General features: G+C 32.8%; 1 protein-coding gene across 3 annotated transcripts in view; it reads right to left on the bottom strand.

Annotated features, from left to right (window-relative positions):
* The window catches only part of RELCH (RAB11 binding and LisH domain, coiled-coil and HEAT repeat containing), a 122794-nt gene that overhangs the window by 12804 nt on the left and 86688 nt on the right, over positions 1–23302 (bottom strand). Inside the window, exons 20-27 of one of the 3 annotated variants that reach the window (XM_082641542.1) lie at positions 21102–21181; positions 17920–18026; positions 16826–16925; positions 11799–11881; positions 11530–11593; positions 9951–10089; positions 6118–6234; positions 2035–2123 (exon numbers count right to left, since the gene is read on the bottom strand). In XM_082641542.1, coding sequence (XP_082497668.1) covers positions 2035–2123; positions 6118–6234; positions 9951–10089; positions 11530–11593; positions 11799–11881; positions 16826–16925; positions 17920–18026; positions 21102–21181 — 779 coding nt within the window. Of the gene's footprint in view, positions 1–2034; positions 2124–6117; positions 6235–9950; positions 10090–11529; positions 11594–11798; positions 11882–12390; positions 12474–14415; positions 14501–16825; positions 16926–17919; positions 18027–21101; positions 21182–23302 lie in introns of those variants that run through there. The other 2 variants (XM_082641541.1, XM_082641543.1) reach the window with 2 other exon arrangements.

Raw genomic sequence — 23302 nt, 5'->3', positions numbered from 1 at the left:
CCCCTATCAAAACTATTTTAAAAAGAAAGCAAGAAACAAATTGATATCAGAAGTAAAAGAGGGATAGCAATATAATAGATCTTACAGTAAGGAAAAGGGAAAAAAATAAAAGTATTACACAAGAATCTATTATTTACAGGTGACTTTTCTACACTTGAAACTTATAAAAAATCCAGTGACATTTTGTTATTAGAATTAATAATGAAGTTTCTCAGGTTGGCCAGACATAAGTTCAACATACAAAAGTTATATTATTTCTATACATCAGCAAGAAAGGGTTAAAAAACATATAATCCTAAAAAAGGTAGCATTATAACATTATAGATATAAAGTGACAGTTTTTTCAAACAAAGTTATAAAACTTTATTAAAAGACATTAAAGGAGATCTAAATAAATATAAGATATAGTATGTTCTGGATAGGAAGACTCAAAATCATGAAGTTGATGTCTCTCCCAATTAATTTATAGAATCAACTCAATTTCGATCAGAATCTCAACGAGATCTTTCTTGGAGTCTCATAAGATAATGCTAAAATTTACATAAAAACGCTAAGGGTCATGAACAGTTCTAAAAAAGGACAGGGTGCTTGACTTGCCCTATTAGATTTTAGGACTTTTTAACAAGGCAACTGTAATGAAGCCAGGGTATCAATGTTACAATAATTGAGAAAGAGACCAGTGGAAAAGGATGTTCCCTAATAACAGACACATGCATGCAAGGAAACATCATCTATGATAGAGGTGGCACTGCCAATCAGTATAGACATGATGCACTGTTCAATAAACAATAATGGGACAATTGGTTATCCATATAGAAAAAAATGTAACTTAAGCACTACCTCACATCATACATAAAAACTAATTTTAGATGGATTAAGAATTTTATTGTGAAAATACAACTTTAAACATTTTTAGAAGTATAGGAGATCACGTCATGGAAATGATCAATCTATTAAAATATTAAAAATGAGTGTTCAAACGGGCCAAAAATGTGAAAAAACATCAAAAATTGGAAAAAGATATTCATAAAACACAAAACTGACTGAATACTGATATTCCAATTATATAACAAACTTCCAAGGAAATAATAGGAAAAAACACAACCCAAAGTGGGAAAAATGGGCAAAAAACCTAAAAAGGCTTTGATGTTAGTGAACATACAAAGAATTCTCAAGTTTGACAATAATCAGGGAAATGCAAATGAAAACCATAATGATATACCACTTTATATCTACTGAATTTAAAAAGTCTAAGAATACCAAGTGTTGACAAAGATATGGATGAAAAGGCTACATACTCCTGCATGCTCCTATCAGGTCTGAAAAGTGTCCTTTCGGTGCAGCACTTTGATCAGTAGTGATCGTAGAGACAGAAGTTTTGTTGGATTACTGTGATGGTAATGAATACGACGTACCAACAGACAGTGTGAAAGCTGAGAGAGGGGGTGTAAACTGCTGGGAGGAAAAAAAGATATGAGGGAGGGATGAAGGGAAGATTTTGTTTTTGTTTTGATTTGTTTAGGAGGGAAGAGTCAAACACAATAATAGGTTAAAGAAAAGCTGCTAGAAAAACAGGTTGAAGATTTAGAATAGGAAATTAATGACAAACAGGGTTTTGGAGAATACAGGAAGACAAATAGGATGAAAAGAGTTATGAGGAAATGGAGAGAGAAAATAGAAACTTTGCTTCTAAGAAAGTTAATGGTCAGAGACAATACTGTACAGCATTTTATAGATAAAAAGCATTTCATATGCATTCTCTTACTAAATTCTAATTATATTCAGTGAAGGACAGTACATTATTCCTACTTTAGAGAATTAAACAGAAGCTCAAACATGTTGAAGGAGTGGCTTAAGATCTCATAGCTAGTAAATAAATCCATAAAATGACACTGAACTAGACTTTAAAAAATTAGGCACAGAATATCATAATCACACCTCATATGGAGAGGAATGAGAGTCTATATAGGAGATATTAAAACACATGAACATGGCACTGATAATCACAGTGGCTTAATCATGATAGTAGCTTACCTCATGCTCTGGAGAAAGATGTTCCATGTCAATTCGTAAACATCTGAGACCAGGTAAGAAGTGATTAACCATTAAATCCTCTGAAATAACTTGAGATGAGGTAGTTAAGGAGATTTAAAAAAAAACCAAACTGGTATATCCAACAGAAAAACAGAAGAATATAGAAGAAGCAGATCTCTTAAATGCTGCCTATGGCATGCTGATCACTTAGAGCAAACAGGCTTCCGTCAAGCACGATCTGTATTTGTTGAGTTAGTTACTTGTCAAGAGGCAACTGTGTTTATTCCCACAAATCTCTTTATGTCAGTGGCATTGATTATTATAACAGCACATAATTTAATTACATGGTATGTAAACATATGAAATAATAAGGGTGAAAATTAAATCATGAAATTTAATTGGATGTTTAAATGAGTATGAAAAGTAAAAAAATTAATGTTTCCATGACAACTAAGTTGAAAGTTTCAGAAAAAATTGATAAAGGCCAATTGCTTAAAACACTGCTGCTTGGATACATATAGCTGATTCACTTTGTTAAACAGCAGAAACTAACACAACATTGTAAAGCAATTATACTCCAATAAAGATGTTTAAAAAAATTGCTGCTTAATTATGTATATAAGACAACTGTAAATATATACATATTTAAATATAAAGAAAAATATAAAAATCTAGAAAAATTCAGTACCCAGTATCAGAAATGTTTCTGGATTCTCTTTAAAGAAACTTAAGCTAAAATTCATAGACAATTATATTACGAATGTGTTCACCTAAGAAAGCTGATATTTAATTCTAATCAGCAGACACACAAAAGAAATGCCTCAGTCCTACATCAAAAGATTGGTAGAAGAAATTACATTTATGTGTTTAAGTTAAAAGAAGTTATCTTAGGTATACACCATTTTCCTGATTTCTTACTTTAACCATTCTGTTATACTGACCCACACTGGTCCTCATTGAATTGGGCAAGAGAGCTTTTGCTGTAATAAGTTTAGTACTACTTATATTTCCTAGTCATATGAGTTTTAGTTGATTATATGACATTGAAAGGAGTCAGGAAAGCAGATGCATTTCTCAAACAATTCACCTTGTTTATCCACATCGCTTCTGACACTCTCACCTATTATAGTTGTGAGCCATCTAAAAATATTTCTTATTTAATATTATACCATATTAAAGTGAAAAATGCCAGTAAATGAGTTCCTTTATAAAGATGACTTAGTCTTTCTGAAAAAAATAATAAATTATATTAAGTAAAAAAATCCATATAACTATTGCCTTAAAAATATAGTTATAAATAAACACTATTTGTAAATAAAACTCCTATAATTGAGTGACTTATAAATAGGCAGTTATAAAAATATAGACATCATTTGGTTGAACCAAATCCCTATAGATGTACAAAGTTCTACAACCTAATGGCTATGTAGTTTTATTTTCTGGGTATAGGAAAAGTATCACCTAGATATATCTGTGAGTGACCTTTGGATTAGAGAAAGGTCTCTGATCTAGAGAAATCTGGGCATGGATTGAAAAACTGAAAATGGCCTTACTTGGAGGTAAGAGGGAAGACACTTTCCTTCTCCTCTCTCTCTACCCACTGTTTGGTCCTTTTCCCCCATGGAACCCCACAATCTTTCTTAGGGGATGGAAACTTAGAGATCATTTAGTCCTAACTGATGTTAGGAGTCACCTCTACCTCATCTGTGAATGGTGGTCATAAAGCCTCTGACTGCTAACAATGACAGGACATTCAGTTTTGTAAGACAGATCATTGCATTTTTAGAGAGCTCAATTTGAAAGTTTTTCTTATAAACACAGTAGGCCTCTCCATGACCTCTGCTTGTTAGTGTTTGCTCTGCACTTTAGTTACACAAGCGTGCCTAACCTTTTTTCTATATAACAACCTTTAAAATAATTCTCAAATTATCTTTTCATCCCTAAACCATCTTTTCCAGGCTAAACATTTCTAAATTCCTTCAGATTTTTCTTAAACATGATTTCTTGACTTAATACCATGCCAAATGTTAAATTACATAGATTTCCTATGTTCCTGTTGAAATACGATGTCGTGCTGAAAGGAATACTCTTGTGTTCTATCAGCTCGTAATTCAATAGAACAGCAGAACAGATATGGACAATGTGATTTTATTAGTGGCCATAACCACCCTGTTGACACAAGTACAAGTTCTGACTCATGGAGAACTAACGCTTTTAGTACATGAACAGGGTCTATTGTTAAGATGGTTCTTCCCCTTACTGTGCTGTTATAAAGACTTTTTACGGTATTTTCTCTAGTAATATTCTGTACATACCTAAATACACAATAATATTCCTTCTATACAGACTTCTATGCTCTTCAGAAACCACTGCTTAGTCCATTTGAAAATTAGGTTAATAGAGCTAAAATTTTTAATCTTTTGACTTTCTCATTTTCCTTGAGGCATATTCCTTTAGAAACTCTGCCATATAAAATTACACACAACTCTTCACTTAAGTTTGTAAACATTTACTTTCGCAAAGTTTAGGGAATAGGTATAAGCATATCAATGTTTTCTTTCTTTGACATGCCAAACTCTGACATGCCATTATTACTTTCTTGTAAAGGTCCTGTCACTTCTCCATTACTAAAGAGTCCTTTCTTGCTAATTCAGAATTATCACTTCCTCTTTTTGCTTCCTCTATCTTCTCTAAGTTGAAAATGCCAACAAGATAAATCAGGAATGATAGTAAGTTCTGCTTTTAGTGGAATTAAACTTATAGAAGGTATATGGTTAGTTGAGGCAAAATTATCAAAATATGGTATCTCTGCCCACTTTATGATCTACAGTATAAGAAAGTGGCTTATATCAGCCACATGAATAGGCAATTTGTAGCAGAGTCCCAAAATGAAATGCTCTCAACCACACATCGAACTTCAAGTTTTAACATTTCTAAAAGGACAAGTAGTTCCTTGATAGACAGCTCTGCATTTCTTTCTCTACCATCATTTTTTTTCTGTCAAAATCATAATTCTCTGATTATGTTGTCTAGCACATATTTTTACGGTTATATTCAAGTGTTCAGCCATTCACTCATTTTTCTTTTTTTTTTTCTTTTTTTTTTAAAAATAAATTTATTTATTTATTTATTTTTGGCTGTGTTGGGTCTTCGTTTCTGTGCGAGGGCTTTCTCTAGTTGTGGCAAGCGGGGGCCACTCTTCATCGCGGTGCGCGGGCCTCTCACTGTTGCGGCCTCTCTTGTTGAGGAGCACGGGCTCCAGACGCGCAGGCTCAGTAGTTGTGGCTCATGGGCCTAGCCGCTCCGCGGGGAAGCCCTTTTCACTCATTTTTCAATCTCTTATTTCCCCCTTTCTTGAAATATTCTGGCTTTTAATGGGAGAGCCTAAAAGCTAGAGTTTATTCTGCCCATCTTTATCTTTACTTCCTTCTTACTTTTATTTTACTAGGCCAAGGATATTAAAGAGAACATTTAACAGGATAGCTAAAGTTCACCGTTCTAGTCACAGTTTTGCTTTTAATTATAAAAAACAGAAGTCACTAATGTCTTTAAGTTTTAGTTTAGTCATTTATAAAATGTAGTGGTTGACATGGGTTAGATGATCTCTGAGCTTTCCTCCAGTTCTACCATCACTGCAAATGATTAACCACGGTGTCCCTGTATTTTTTTTAAATGAGTGATATCTCTCCAAGAGATATTCACAGGATCATAAAGACGGTTAAACATTCATTAAAAATGAATGCCAGGACACATACAAGGATTCCTTTTGATTAACAGAAGCCTCAGTTATAACTCATTGCTTGCTTAGTTATATAGCTGATTAACATAGATAAAATTTTAGTCAATGTTTTCAAAACTATGGAACATATAAACACAGAAGACTTAAAGTTATCTTTTAAAATTATGAGATGACTAGAATAAGGAGCCATCTTATGGGGCAAGTCAACTCAAATTTTTAATCTTCTACTTAACTACTTCTTAGTTAAGTTGAAGAAAAAAATTCTACTTCTCAATCTTTAACAACTGAGGTTCACTGTAAGATTGATTATTAAATATAGATATACATTAATAAAGCAAGGATACAACAACAGGAAAGTGCACTGTAGGCTTCAAAAAGATGGGTAGCAATATCCAGTCTTTTAGAATCCACAATTTGTAAGTTGTTCACCAAGGCTAACTTATGCAAATGTGGTATAACAACTGAAAAAAGAAAAAGAAATTATTAATTTTAATCTAAAACATGCTTATATATTAAAAATAATTTTTCATTTTATTTTATAAAATTTTATTTTAATTCTGGATGATTTCGAAAGCTTACCCACATCCCATACTTGCTTTTTCGTACTAGGGAAGAAAGCATGTTTTTCAGAATAAAGAGTGATCTAGAATTTGGGAGAAATAGATTATAGCATGCCATTATAACCTAATTATGAGGATGTATACAGGTCATTTGGCTTCACTGCAATTCAGTTTCCCAATTTGAAAAATGAAAGCCAAATAAACAAATGTAAACAACCTACCTCTTGTGTTATTATCATCTTTATAAATAAGTTTATATAAATCTTGTATTACTGTTGTTATTAAAAAGATAAATACAGTATACTGATTCTTTTTCAATATCAAATTATTTCACTACTTCACGAAACTATTATTAGCTTTAGTTTCTCAAATTCTTAGCAAAGACCAGTGTCAAATAGCACTGGTGGTTGAGTTTTCAAGTCACCTAATGGGCTTAATATCTTATATCTCAATGAATAGTGTAAAATTTCAAAAATACAGACAACACATTGCTAAAATAAAAGTGGTGGCCCAAGAAACAGTAACCATTTCAGTAGCACTGAGCACTCCTACTGCCTAAGATTGTGTTCTCTAAATACCATTTCCCACTAAAACCAGGGTCCCTTGCAGAAATGGCTCCAGGGTAAGTGATTATCAAATTGTTGATCACATGGTCCCATTCTAGTCCCTGCTTAGTTGGGGGACCCAAAACATGGTTCATAAGCACATACTTCTGACCAACTGTAGTGACTTCGTTCATGTTTACCTTGAGCTTGTATATGTTAAAGCCACAATCTCCTTCTAGAAAAATCTCTTGCTTCCTCAATAAACCAGTACTATAATTACAACTTTTATGCACCTTAGTAAACGGTAAAAAACCTCACACAAACTTAGGACAACAATGGCCATTTTTAGGGGACTTTTTGACTTATCAAAATTAATAACAACATACTTCAGAGGTGCTCTAGAAAAAATAAGAAGACAAAAAAACTCCAAATATTCATTGAATTCCCAATGAATTCACTGAAACTCTGATTCATTAACTGGCATGCTGAGGCCTCAACAAAATGGTGGCTCTGAGACAGTCTCTCAAAGATTCTCTATTTCATTTCTGCCCAAACATTTTGAAACTGACCTTCCTTGCACTACTTTATCTATAAACACATGGCCTCTATTCATTCCGCTCATTCCCTGATTTCCTACACAAGCAATCCTTTCCTCAGTGTTTTCCTCAGAAACTCAACAACCACACTACATAAGATCCCTGTAAAACTGCTTAACTAGAAAACAAACCTATACAAGTTACTTTAAACTCTAGTCTACAGACAGTTAAAGGCTACAATTAAGGATCTTGCTAAATCTCAGAAGATAGAAGTTTACTAAAGAATTCAACATTTCATTATATATGTATTGTCCTGGGCTACCGCATCTGTACCAATTAATTCATTTAACTGTTAACCCCTCAGATGGAGATAAATGGTTAAAAGATTTAATAACCTAGATGTGAGTAATTCTACAACTGACCTTCGGTGGGCAAGGAAAGTAGGAAATACACAACATAAGGGCACTTCTGAAGCCTTTCACTTAAGGGCAGATTGGACAAAGATTCAAAACTGCGAACAAAATAAAGATAAATCAATAGGAAACTTTATAAAAATAGATTTTTGTAAACTTTCAAAGAATATTCTGGGGTAGATCCAATAGTGAAAGTGAAGGAAATCTTGTCCTCTCTTTTTGTAAATGGGCTTAGATCTAAAATAAGGAACTTTGAAAAAAAATGATCTGGAAATGTAAAACTTCCATGTTAGAAAATCTCCAAGGTATGACTGAACATTTTCAGAGAGCCTTATAAAGTTAAAAAAGTAGAAAACAAACAAACAAAACTGTATCATGTTCTGAATAAAACAAATGGCCCCTGAGATAAAATCAGGACCAAAAGGTCCTATAATAACTAAGAGTTGGGAGAGAAAAAGGGCCACTGGAAGAACCAATGTCTTCTATTCTCTAAGAAATAGAGGGAAAAATATCCAAAAATGCCACTCCAAGGAAGACATTACCACCCAGCAATTCTTCGTTCTTTCTCTAAACTCCTAACAGGAACTGTCTATAAATACAGATGGATAACAATATAGCATCCTTGTCAATACGGGTTCTACTTCATCTACCATTAATCTTATTAATATAGGACATTAAATTCCTCAGGGTAAAGTTTTAAAGCAAAAGAGAAGCCAACTGATTGAGTAGTAAATACAGAAGAAAAAAAATTTTTTTGTCTTAAAAAAAAAAATGTCTCGTTGTGCCAGAATGTAAAGGAAGATTGTATAAGACATACTGTGGGTATACAGTAAGTTGAAGGCTTCAGGGATAATGGTTTACTACACCTATTCAAGCAGTGGAAACTGCTATTCTCAATTTTTTCTCAAGCCAATCTTTAATTGTTATTTTGGGACCATTATGAAAAGAATATTTCTCTTTTCTATGTGATGCATAAATCTTTCTTTTGAGTGTACACAAAAAGGTTAGATCATATTCTACACAGTTACTAACTCAACAACATGGCACCCACCAAAGACCCATTGCCTATTCAGCCTATTCCTTGATCCAACAGCCAAGACTTATTCTCCTTGTTTCAGAGCAATTACAGACAGCCTCAAAAAAGTTAGTCAAAGCACCTGTAGAGGGTCACCTGTAAATCTGACGTTACTATGATGAGGAACTATCCCTAATGCTAATTAAAATACTAAACCTTTTTCTGTTAACTGATTGTGAAATACTGTTATTTTCTCCTCATGCTACCAACACTATTACCCATTGAAAAATAACCTTGTGGTTGTTTCTGTAGCTCAACATGTGTTCATGCCCTCAACAGACCTTTTGGACACTGCAGTCCAAATCCTGACAATATCTTTGTTGTTCATCTTAAAAATACCAGGTTAGATATGCAATAACTAGTCTATGGGAGAATCCAATTTTGTATGGAAACCAAACTGATGTAAGAAGCCAAACTTGCGGACTTTCCAAGAGCACGTCAAATTGCTAAAAATAAAAGGACTAAGGTATAACAGTGATAACTGTCATGCTTTTGGAGTAATAATTACTGGATGCTTTGATGCCACCCAAAGAAATTGTTGTCATAAAGTAAAAAGTGATACTATAGAAACTGGAGAAAACGCTTTAGCAGATCATCATGCAGATTATTTAGCAGATCAACAAGCCATGATTTAAAACAAAATAGTGGAATGGCATGCTAAGTGGAAGAAATGTATCTTTCATAAGAACATGTCTAGAAACGCATAAAAATTTCCTTAGAAATAAGAATTAAATAATAAGCTCTAAATATAATGAGCACAGTATTTTGAAATTAAGTTAGTAAGAATTGTTTTAAAAATAACTTGAAATTATTTATGAGTTACTTTTCATATGTCTACAGCAATCACTATATAGTATAAGAAGCCATTTAATAGCAGTTAATAGCAATACCGATCAATCCACAATAACAAACTTGTTTCACTTTCAGCTTTCTGTATATGAAAGATAAGGTGTAGAAAGGTGTCATGTAACACATGACAAATCCTCAGTGAAGCTTATGGTCTTGCTCTTACAATTCAGGAAAAATGGTAAAAAAAAATGCAACTTACACTCATCTCGGAACCTTGGTTCTGCATTGGGCCCAACTCTACCAAATGTTTTTATGATTTCTGTATGCAAAGAATACTGGTCTTGATATTGAGGATCTTCCAGGAAAGAAGCCAACTGCATTTTCACTCTTTCCAGCAACTTAAAATTGAATATTATACAGTCAAATTGAGAGAAGGAAACACACTAAACATGGCTTGCATCACTGGATTCAAATGACTTATATCAACATAATAGTAGAAATTTGGAATTAAATAAGTACTTATTTAGTCTTTTGGCTCAGAAAAGATCTTAAATTTTTGTTTATGCTTGTTAATTCATTTTTTGTTTTTTAAAAACACAAATATTCCCTGACAAACTGTAGAAAAGACCCCACAATATTTAGGGATAAAGATAGAGTTTTGATGATTTTGTATCTAAATTATAATTCTTAAAACAAATCAGAGTGTAAGTTACCCACTTATTCACCTTCTGAAAGCAATGAGTCATTAATGACTTACATCTTACTCATATTTCCCTAAAAGACATTTTTATTTTGGGATTTAAGAACATGGTGAAATTCTGCCAAGACTGCAAGCTTTGCAGAACAATGTGTTTTTTTATTTTGCTCCACCGGGGAAATATATAAGTGAAAAAACGGAAAACATTTTTTCCCACAACTAACACAGTTGTTTAATTTTTGTTATAAAAAAAATCTATATGACAAAAAAATTTTGCAGAACAGTTTAATATATATATATATATATATATATATATATATATATATATATATATATAAAATTTTTTTTTTGGTTAAATGTCTATGAGATGGAAAACCTTGTTTTCCATTTAAGTGGCTAAGTGATATGCCCACAAATAATTTACTTTCTAATGTATAGGGTTTTTCATTGTGTAAGGACATGTCCAATTTGATAATAAAGAATAAAATTCTGATAACTAATTTTGAGAAGTGTCTTATAGTTAATGTTGCAGATAGAACCTAACAAACTGAAAATTAAATCACAAGTTTCTGAATCAAAATACATATTTAGGGAGGAAGACTTTGGTAATCTCCTGAAGCAGGCGTGACAGAGGGTTGTCACAGTGATGTGTGCTACAAAAGGATGATACCAGTCTACGACATGACTTGCAGCTTGATTATCAATGACAGTTACAAGAACACAGGTACCCTCTAGCCTCCGTTTGTGAAACTGAGAAAAACTTGTCTTCAAATCTGTACAAACTGGCAATTGGGAATTTATGTAGACTATCCAGAAGTCTACTGGATAACAGAAGCCTTTGGAGCTAAATCTGCTTTGAAGGATTATTCAAAACTGCAATATCCAGATAGACTTAAAATAGAACATCCGAGAGTTGGCTTATACTTAATTTTCTAGTTGAGAAGAAAGACTAGAGATTGCCTTAGCATATGAAAATATACTTTTGGTAGGCTATCATATTTTCAAATACTGAGATCCTCTTCTGGCCCATAAGTAACTAAGAAATAAAATGAAGGGTATGATGCTACTGGGTACATGTATAGTAATGTGTTATCATCACCTCAACAGTACATAGATTAAATAAATTCCAGTCTTTTCCTACCTCTCTTTGAATAACTGTTTCCATAATAGTGCCAAAGGCTGGAATTGTGGCAATCCTGACAGAGCTGTTAAAATTAAAGAAGAAAGAAACTGAAACTTTCTTTGAGATGAAAAACTGATTATTATTAAAATATATATCAAAGTAAGTACAAGGTAAATATACTGTATTAGTCTCTAGCAATGACAAATTAAATTTTAAAAAAAGCAGACCAAGAAGAATGCTCAAAAAGACAGACAGGATAACTTAAGGTCGCAGTCTGTGAAACTCACAATTCAGGATCACTGGACAAGGTAACAAGGGCCGGAGCAACCCGCTTGTCAACTAACGCTTCACTCATGCCTCGAAGAGTCAGCTGTAAACCAGTCAACATGCAATAAAAAATGGTTTGGTAAACTGGAATGAGAACTGGGTTAGCTGTGACTGAGGATGGGCAGGCAGACTCATTGGCCTTTCTTGGTTTAGTCACCCACACGAGACATTAAAATGTTAAGCCTCTGGTTCATGCCACTATACTTACTGGTAATAACATGTTAGTGAGATTAGCAGAGCATCCCTTCTTGGCTTGGAAGAAATAGTCCATCAGCATGTTTTAAGTTTTGGAAGCGTTTATTGAGGATTAATAAATACTCCTAATATATTATTTTCAATATATGGCCTTGTCATTAGGCTTACTGTGAAGGTTGACTTAAAAAAATACATCAATAGTAGTATAATAAAGTTTAAAATCAAGTAAGCATAATCCAATATTATTATTTTAAAGAGCTAAATCTAGTCTTCAGTGAATTTAAAAGCTGATGGTTATTTCTTGACAGGCACATTTTGAAAGGGATGCTGAATGTAAAAGGCAGGAACGACACTTACATTTCAGGGTCACTGGAGAGAGTTATGAGAGCAGGAACAACCCTCTGAGCTACAAGAGTTTCATTCACCCCCTTCACCAACAGCTGATTGGTCAGCGCAGGGGGTATTCACAGGTGATGCATGGAAAGAGCAAACACAATGCCACAGGGAGAAGAAAGGTACAACCAAGAGAAAGAGAGAAAACACAAAAGCAAAACCAAAATTAGAAGCTAAGCAAATATTGCTACTAGAGTGCTTTATAAAGGCAGAGAATGCTTAAGAGAAAAGTAAAGCTTACACAGCCTAGCAGTCCCTGAAAACAGTTTGTTACCAATTCAATGGCAGTTTGTACTTTTGGTCAAATAGTCTATGCAATTTCCATGTTCAATTTAAAAGAAAGCTTTACCTTTTTTTTTTTTTAAAAGAAATTAAAAAGAAGACATACTGGGTTCTATGGTTAAATTCTTTAAATAAATCTGATATAATTTTGTTATGACCAACAAGGTACAAACTGGACTGTTTTTAAACCAAACTCAAATGGCTAGCAGCCACCACTAAACTGCTTCTGATTGTTCTAACGCAAGTAAATTTAAAAATCACATACAAAAATTCCCAATCTTTTACATCACGTAGCTTTATTTCTTGAGGTACAGAGATATAATGCAGCCTAGTGGAAAGTACTTATTTCATGTGGGAATCAGACCTGGGTTCAGATTCTAGCTCTCCACTTATTGGTCATGTGGCCTTAGATATATTACATAATCCCTTGAAACTCGGTTTTCTCATCTGAAAATGGTGACACTATCATCTACCTTAAAGGATCATTGTGCTACTAACTACAAATAATATACTTAAATATTGTGTCTGACAAAGACTAGGCATTCAAGAAATGCAAGTTGAATTATTATGACTACTCAAAGGACATAAGATTTGTGATATATTTGGAAAAAGAAATTATTAATTAAAAAATGTTTTTGTCTCATCCAAGTAGTTAATGTTTAAAAATAGTTCTTTGTTTTGCATTTCTCTAAAAGCTCAAATAAAAAAAATACAATGAGCACAATTAGACCTATTTCTATAATCTAATCATAAAAACAATTCATTTGCAACCAACCCTAAATCGCAGAACAAGAGGACAATATTGAGCTGTACGTGTTGTTTTTATAAAAATCACGGAATTTTATGAGTTCAACAGAAAAGGGTAACATCCTAATCCTACATTCTCTATTTCAGAATGTAAACACAAATTAATCCTAAATGCTAATCAATCTCTTCACCTTGTAATGGAACTAGTCCTCATGGAAGATGGAAGATGCTGTGGAATTTTTAGTAACAAAAACGCAACACTGTGTTGGGTTAACTATTCCTCCTACATAGCACATCAGAGAGCAGAGCTCCCTTTTTCAGAGATTTTTAATTTTACAATTATCTGTTACCATTTAACAACTGATACATTTTAGAATCTACTTCAGTATTCTGAAATAATTTTTATTTCAACAGAACCATGGATAATTTAGGCAGGAATAAAATGACAAAAGAACTTCTGTTACTACCTTAAACATTACAGATGTCAGGTAGAAAGAAATAGGGGGAAGAAGTTCAAATACATTAAATACAACTTTCTTCTCTGTATCATTTTATAAATAAGGTAGCTTAGATTCGAATTAGTAAAGTGTATCTTGAAATGTCTATCTTGTGCCAGCCAAAAAGCATTAAAAAAAAAAAAAAGGGATAATCCAGGGGGCAAGTTAATTTTTCATTGCACTGGAGTTTTTAGGTTTAATTTAATAAGCTGGAAAATCGGAAAGCAAAATTTAAGAGCTATTAATTATTACACATTTTAGACACACTTTATCATTTGATTTTTAAACATGATGAGGTAAGTATTATTATTATTAATGTTTTAACAGATGAAGAAACTGAGCCTGAGAGAAGTTAAATAACTTGCCCAGGGTTTTAGAGCCCCAAAGAGGTAGAGCAAGAAAATGGACTCAGTCCCATTTGCCTTAAAAGCCCACGCCTTCTTTGAGTTGTGGTCTTAATGTTACCTGATTTATCTCCTTATGATTGATGTAAGAAATCATTATATGAAGTTCTTTTCTGCATCGTTTGGGAAATCCATTATGTCACACTGGAAGTCACATAATAAAGTCTCTTTTATAAATCAATTTCAATAATAATTTGTTACATCAAGAATATACTGTCTCTTATTTAACAATGAGAATAATATGACTGATTGGATTTCCCCTTTTTGCCCTGCTGTCTGAAAACTCAGAGCTAAATTTAGTGTTCAATTTCACTAAGTATCTCATATTATGTTCCTGGTATATCCATTTATTGCTTTCTTCTCAGTAGTTTCTGGTCTCACGTTAAAAAAATTAAAAATTTTAAGTGACCTGTTTTTTATGTTTTTATTTCGAATTAACTCATTTTGGGGGTGGGGGAAGCAGGCATAACTGTAAATTATAAAGTATTACTATCAAAAGAAATCTTATGAAATAATTATTCTTTTAATACAATATTATTCAAAATAAGCCTCACTGACAAAAAAGTAACTTTAATTTTTCCTAATGACTTTTACCGACATGCTCAGTAAAATTTTTTTTATCATAAATGAACTTGAAAAATCATTAAAATAAGTCTCTCAGATTAGACTCAGAAACTCATAATCAACCTGAGAGAACACTGAAAACTGCTTAAGCATAGGTGTAGTTTCCAACAAGCACTGACAGCAGACATAGAAACCAAAACCAGACAAAAACCACATGTAAGAAATAAGGCAGAAAAAACCCCACAGAAACAAGTAAAAAGGGAGGATGCTTCATTTTCTTTATTTTCATTTATATTGTATGCTTCACCAATATATACATACGTTTTAGAAATAAATGGTTTAAGAGAAAGAAATAGCTGTTATGGTCTTAGAAAAAATCCTATTAAGTGAGTACATTAAAGAAATAGGATACTTTTTTCTTTTGGTGGGGGAAAGGAGGCTAAAGAAAAACTTTCTTCTTTCATGGTAATAATTATTTTTCAGCATACTGAATAATCAAAAATTATTTATACCCAGAAGGCACTTATGCTAGACATCTAACTGAATTTTTAATTTGGAATTTATCTTGACAAAGAACATGTGATTAGTTTTTTTTGATCAAATATGTATAATTGTGGGAATAACATGTTCAGAGGATTTTCAACCTCCTCATAAGGATGGAATTTTCTTTAGATTCCACAAATCTATTTTATATATTTAAGAGTTTTAGAAGGTATATATTTCGAATCTGTCAGTGCTCTATCCTTTAGATTGCAATTTATCTTAAATTATGTAAAAATTCTGAAATTCAGGAAAAACTGAATGGTCTAATTCTTATGAAAATAAGTGCTTTAAGATATTTTAAGAATCACATGTGTATTAAGGACAATTTTAGTTTGGATAAGTATACTTTTCCTAAACTATTATGTTATTTTGTGAAGTAACAGCATATTAAAAAAAAACAGTAATCATAATGATAGTTAACATTTATTAAGCTCTTATTATTATGTGCCAGATACTGTTTTAAGACCTTAGAAGTATTAATTCATTTAATATTAACCAAAATCCTTTGAGATGGATACTTATTATTATCATCTTCACTTACATTATAGATGAGAAAGCTAAGCCACAAAGAAGTTTGAAACTGGCATTAAGTGGCAGAGACAAGACACTGAACCCAGCCAGTATGGCTCTAAGAGAAGACTCAAGAACAGTAAATAACACTCTAAACCATTTTTAGTGCTCAAATTCAAGTTCTAGAAACATATATATATGTACACTAGGCTAACATAATTTCCTCTATGATGGATAAAAAGATAGGTATTCCAATTTTCATACTAAACTTGGGTAGGTGGCAATTTAAGAAAATCTAGTTAAATTATATGAAGTCTCTTTTGTCTTATAAGTCTATGGGCAGTTAATGTATAGAGATGTTGTTATTCCAGATATGAAAGGTGAGGGAATAATGAAGTAGGAATAATCAGTAAAATAAATATTTCCATAATTTCAAGTATTGAATCCAACTACATTTTACTCATGAATCCAACTATATTTTATAACTTTAAAGATATCTTATATTGTTTTACTTTATTTTAATAGCTGTGTGCCTCAGTAAATAGAAAGTATAGCCAGGAAGATTTACATAGGATGGAAATTAAAATAAGATTTAAAAGAAATTCTGAGAAATGGAAATGATAATACAATAACATTCAAGGAATCAATAAGGCTAGGAAATAATCTGAAATGTACCAAAGCTAAATTTCTGCCCCATCACACAGTACACAACTAGATACTCTTCAGTGCATAAAATACACATCAATATACCATAGTATGAAAAGCCTCTCTGCCTTTTGAAGAAATATTCCCTCTCCCTCTTCCAAAGAAAATCATTATGATCTGAACCAACAGAAGCGTTTGTTTACATACCTCAAACATTCTAGCAGCAGTACATCTCACAAGTGCTGAAGTATGGACAACACCATACCACAAAACAGTTAACAATAACTCATGGTAGGCTGGATTTGCACTGAAAGAGAAAAAACCAATGCTAAAAGTGAGAGCCACATAGTTCTGGTTTAAAACATAAAAAGGTATATTCTTTCATTAAAGTCTATTTTGCCTTACTGGTGCATTGAAAAATACTACATTTATGAGGAATATTAATGATAAAAATATTGGCAAAACATATAGAATTACTTTGCATGGTTTAATAGGTTACATCTAAGATTCTTTAAAAAAGGAAGTCGCCTTATAAAACTACAAACTTTTAGCATAGTCAGGAGCTATACTTTTAGTTTCTCTAAGTATTTGCAATTATGATAGATATTTCAACTCTTTAACAGCATAAAAGTTAAAATTATAAAAAAATAAAGTAAAATAAAATTTATTACTTATGAGAAAAAAACACTGGATTAAGAGCCAGATGGGTAAGTTATAACCTCTGTGGGTTTTAATTTCTGCATCTATAAAAATCTGGGACAATACTGTCCTATTTACATCATATGGTTGTTTGTAGGATCAATAAGGATAACTCAAATCACCTATATGGAAGGGTAAGTTGGCTGTGAAGCCTATCCAAATGTGGGACCGTATTATTAATAAACACATAAGTAAAGAATGAGATAAAACTACTTAAGCAGCTAGATGATGTGCTTATGAGGGACTAGGCAAATCAAATGGAATGGAAAAAGGAGCCTAAGGAGCTGGCTTTCACTTGGGGCTCCTTTTCCAGTTTTGGGATACTGAATTTTCTTCAAATCTGTACTTGACTTTATTTCTCCAACTGCTTCAAAGAAGATATGTCTGTATCCTTTCCCCCATTCTTTTATTATAATGCATTGATTACAAAATATTAAGAATGTACAAATAGGAAAAACAAAAAACAAACAAAAAAATCTTAAGTCTCAAAACCAAGAGATTTGGTGTGTTTGCCAATCTTTTTAGACTAAAAGTATGTACTCTATAAATCCAATTTTAAAACTTTATATAGCTTTTAAAAAACTATAAGCTATTATTTTTACCCCAGTTCCACAAAAGAAGCTTTCAGGCTATCAAGAGGAGCATGAGATAATGAAAGCAAGGTCATTACATCTTCTAAGAATCCAATTAACAGCTTTCGGTCTTCTTCCTACAGAGGAAAAAGACTGATAATGAATTTCCACGCAATCAAGTAGAACTAAAACCATAATTTCCTAACTATAATTAGAAAATTTTACCAAATAAGGGGAAAATATCCTAATTTGGGAGCATTTTAATTAAAGATATTTATTAAGCATATTTATGATCACAATGGTATGAGGACAAAGACTATCTTGATTCACAGATTTAGACCTGTGCTGTCCAATATGGTAGTCACTCACCACGTGTGGTTACTTATATTTAAACTAAAAATGAAGTAAATAAAAGATTCAGTTCCTGAGTTGCACTAGTTACAATTCAAGTTGTTTAACAGCCATGTGTGGTTAGTGGTTACCTTACCGGACAGCTCAGATACAGATTACTTACATCATTGCACTACCGATTAGATAGCTCTGGTTTAAAACATAACAAGGTATATTCTTTTATTAAAATCTATTTTACCAATTTTACTTCCCATTAACTTTGGCTCTAAATACTTAAATACAAACCACTAAAATAGTTATCCTCCTAATAGTAGAAAATTGATATCTGAGAAATTATTAGTGGTGAGAAGAAGCTTCACATTTGCTGAAATACAGACCACTGTGTTCTTAAAACAGTCACACCCTTGACTAAAAAATAATCTTTACATTTAATCTTTCTTTTACAAACCATTATTTTAATAATCTGAAAAAATGTTTCTTTCTTTTTTCTTACACAGTACTGTATTAAGAAAAATGTTAGAAAAAGCAGGTCTACTAAATAGGAAAGTTAAAAAAACAACTGTATGTTAAATTAACCTGAATCTGTAAGGGAGGGAATCTGACATTCTATCAGAGAATAAATATATATAGAGTCAGGTATTTTGTCTTTAGGTCTTTATTAGCTCAACAATTAATGGCTTCTGTACATATCAAGAGATCCATGAGGAAGACTAGATTACCACCTACCTTTTTTCTACATGGTCAGGTTAATTTAGAATGAGGTACAGATAAGTGATTGACAAAAGTAATGATCAGCATGAATAAAGAATGGACACAGCAGTTTTATAATACGCCAGTCTGTTTAGGGAAGAACTTAGACACTGACAAACCAGCATCAGAGCTATGCTGGAATACAGATCTCACTCATTTATAGTCGCTTACTATATTAAACAGAGTATCCATAAATTTGGAAGATAAACTGTAAATCTGAAAAAACTTAAGTGTGAAATAAGACCTATGAAATATACTTCTAAATGAGCATGGATTCCTTTGATTTGAAAATTTACTATAATACTATTTCTCAGCTTTGAAATTTAATACTGCTCATGTATTTGATTCAAAATAGGTTTTGTTTACCAAAGCAATCAGGGCGTGATTAACTCTAACAGAAAATTTGGTTTAGTAAGAAAAATATTAACAGCTGGTGTGGGCAATCTAGGACAGCCACCTCAATTCACATTTTGTAACCAGCAGGAAAGTTCTTATCTCTTTAGATATTTGGATTTCATATAGTGGCTCTAAAAACATGTCTTTATTCATTTATTCAACAAACCTATACTGAGGGACTACCATGAGGCAAACTTTGTACTTCATTCTGCCTTAAAATACCATTTATGGTAAAAAGCAACGTACTAACCAACTGCCAGAGCTTAAAAATGAAAGAGAAAAATATTGATATCACACTTGTTATTATGCTGGAAGAGCTTCTAAAACTAAAGAGGAAAATGGTATTCACGCTATTGTGCCTCGTAATATGTGCTAGGACTTAATCTCCTTGCATTTAAGAATAACAGTAGATACAATCTGTTAAGGTTACATGACTTAAAATATTCTAAACACAGGGATTCTCTGTGTATACATATTATGGAGTAGTCTTAGAAACTAGTGTAGAAAAGTTTAAAAGAATACCGTACTACTTTAACAGAGTTGGAGCTTCTGTTTCAAGGTATCATATGATACTGTAGAACTATATTTTAATATTATAGGATGGCTCAAATCTATTTTGGAAGAAGAGTGCAATAAATATGAACTGCTGTACTCTGAATACAAAAGGCAAAAGAAATTAGGTATTAATTGGGTAAATTTGGGGAAAAAGATCTTGCTGTTTGCTTCTCACATTCTAATTCCTAAAAATGCTTTATCTTGAGGCCTTATCCTCGCCTCACAGGTGGGACTGCCTCACACTTAAAAATGACTGACGTGCCTTAATAAACATAATATGTTTACTTAAAACAATGTTAAGTAGAGTGAGATGGTCTGTTACGTTGGTGACCACCGATGAACCACATCTCCTGGTTCATGCTTTCATTTAGTTCCCTCGTTTTGAACCTGGGCTGGGCCTGTGACTTGCTTTTAGCAATAGAATGCAGTAGTAGTGATGTGCTAATTCCAAGCCTAGGCTTTAGCCTAGCAGATTCTGATTTTGCAGTTTGGGGAGCCCTGAGCCACCATGTAATGAGTCTGGCTCTGCTGTTCCATAGGCCCTGAGGACAGAGAGAGGCCCCAAGACTACATGGAGACTGAAGCTCAGCCATCCTTGCTGAACCCCCTACCAACCAACCAAGTGAATGCAGCAACACAAGCGACTACCAGCAAGAAGAGACGCTTAGCTGAGCAAAGACCGTGAGCAAATAAAAGGGTTATAATAAGCCTTTATGTTTTGGGGTAATTTATTATGCAGTAACAATTAAGAAAAATAAAGTATTACTAAAAAGTACCTTACTAAAAACGATGATATAGTATGCTACAGCATTTTGTAGTTTGCTTCACCTAACACATGCGCTTTGTTTGTTGTTTTATTAATGAAAAAGTTATCAGGAAACACAAAGAAATTGCTAAATAAGTGCAATCTAACACCTCTAACAAAATATCAAGAAGCACAGAATCTCTAAATTTATTTGTCCAACAGAGATTTTCCTCAGAGACTATTACTGAAATATGCTCGCCACTGTAAATTATTTATTGAATGAAATGAATAAATAAATTTTGTTTTCATTTATGGGTAACATTTTCAATTATAAACACATTAAAAGACATAATATTAGCTATCTTTCTAAATAGAAAGTGCTTTAAATTTTCCAGCAAAAGAATTTTTCCCTTACCTGAATATAACACGTAAGGACTCCTGTTGCATAAATGGGGACAGTAGCTTTAGTGAGGACCCCATTTCCTGCTGAGGAATCTAAAATCACAAAAACAATTTAAAAAATCTGAGTATGCTTTAAATGTAAAGCAAAGTCATAAGAGAAATTATATTTAAAATTACAACTGGTTACAAGGCTTACAAATAAATATTACTTTGAAAAATATTTTGATTAAAACACATATCCACTGGTGGTTGTGAAAATATTATACAACTTAATACTTTCCAGAGCCATTAGCATAAAGAGTTTTGATAGATGGGATAAACTTTAATAACCAAAATGAGATGCTCTACTGTTATTTGCAGTCAGAAATCAGAGCTTTCTTTAACACTCTCCCAAGTGCCCATATAAGCAGGTCTTCATAAATTGTCAGGTTTTAAATTTGCAGTATTCAGTAAAACATAAAGGCACTCAGCTGAAAGGAGGCACCCAGATATACATTTTACCTGCTTCCAGATATGAGACACGACTTAGTTTCCAGTGCTAGCCTAGTTCCAGAGTTCCTCCTGCATCCTGTATAGGGGTTTTCAGCCCTGATTATTTTCATGGAGTAGGGAGGCTAAGTAAAGCATGGGGAGAGGGGAAAGCATCCAATCACAGGTGAGTGTCCTGTGACTACTGTAACATAAGAGATTTTCTTATGAAGCATGCGTAGATTATTTAAAAATAAAAATGTTCCAGAGGTGATATGACAGTTGCTATTTATAGCACCACAGCTCTCACTTATTGATTTTTAGGCACTGTTTTAAGTGCTTTACATTTGCTTTTATGTACTCAAAATTTTTTAAATTACTTTTTTCTATTTTTAATATGGTTTTAAATTCTTTTCAGAAAGTAGTTCATAAAGAAATAGATTTGAAAAAATGTATTTAACTGTCCTGAAAGAATTTTCAGCAAAAAAGAAAGTTCCATTTTCATATCAATTCATATTTGAGGTTTGTTTATTCTCTTGGTAAGGGTAATTTTTTCTTTTGGGGAGTACTGATGTTGGTTGACTGTGACTATGGTAGCTGAGAGGTAAATCTGAGGCTAGGAACATAAGCTTAAGTTGAATTCACAGATACAGACTGTATATACAGTGGTTAATAATCACTTCCCATACGAACAGCTAAATATTCACAGCTAACTAATAATTCTAAAAACTATCAGTTTCCAAAAATATATAAATATTCTTCACCAATTTATCATCAGAATTAATAATTAACTAAAGAGATAATACCAACTATTAGGTATTCCAAGCCTTAACCCTTTAGAAAGCTATTAAATATAAACTTTGGGAAGCATTTGTCAAAAAAAAAATCTCATCGACATTTTCAAACTTAAAGGGAATCATTTATTCATTCTCTAACTATCTCTGAGGACAGCCCAAAATGGAGTTTTTCAGATGACTCAATTCAAATCACTAAGGTAGGACTGAGATAAGAATTACCTATACATTCAAAATCGACCAAGTTTAAAAACAAAACAGGGGGCCTATACATTTTTGTTCCTAACATTTTTCACAATGTGTTCCTAAGACATTAGAAAAATACACACGGACATAAGATCCACACATAAAGGGGTTCTTCGGCCAGTGGTGCTACAACGACACTTCTTAAGACAGATACGTGAGAACTACGAACAGAGGGGCCGGAGCTGCCCGTTAACGCCTGTAGTGTCTTTAAAATCTCATGTTTCATTTAAAAAACATATATGTGTATCTTGCATTCTCTTCAATTACAATTTGTTTTAAGTTTGAAGAGTTTTAAGTAACTAATTACGAATTAGATGCTCTTTATTTTTTTCCTTTTCAGTATCTCGAATACACCACTTCAACTCTCCAAGGGTACAAGTACTCAGTTTGAGAAGCTCAGCTTTAGGTCAATTTGATTACGGTGAAGGTAGATATTTACAGTCAAATTGACAAAGATTAATCTCACTGCCACCCCATGGAAAGGATATTAGATGTGGCAGAGTTGTAAAACCAAGAATTCCATAGTATAAATCTTCCTTTTCAATTGTACTTGCTAGTTTATTTATACACTTTACATACAATGAATAAAGTATTGTGCTGGAGTAAAGAGATTCAATTGTTTTTAAAAGTAGGGCTTCCCTGGTGGCGCAGTGGTTGAGAATCCGCCTGCCGATGCAGGGCACACGGGTTCGTGCCCCGGTCTGGG

This window comes from Mesoplodon mirus (genome assembly GCF_964341445.2).
Source record: "Mesoplodon mirus genome assembly, chromosome: 13".
Taxonomy (NCBI): Eukaryota; Metazoa; Chordata; class Mammalia; order Artiodactyla; family Ziphiidae; genus Mesoplodon; species Mesoplodon mirus.
Note: the sequence above shows the minus strand (reverse complement) of the source record. Positions and strands in the feature narration are given on the sequence as shown.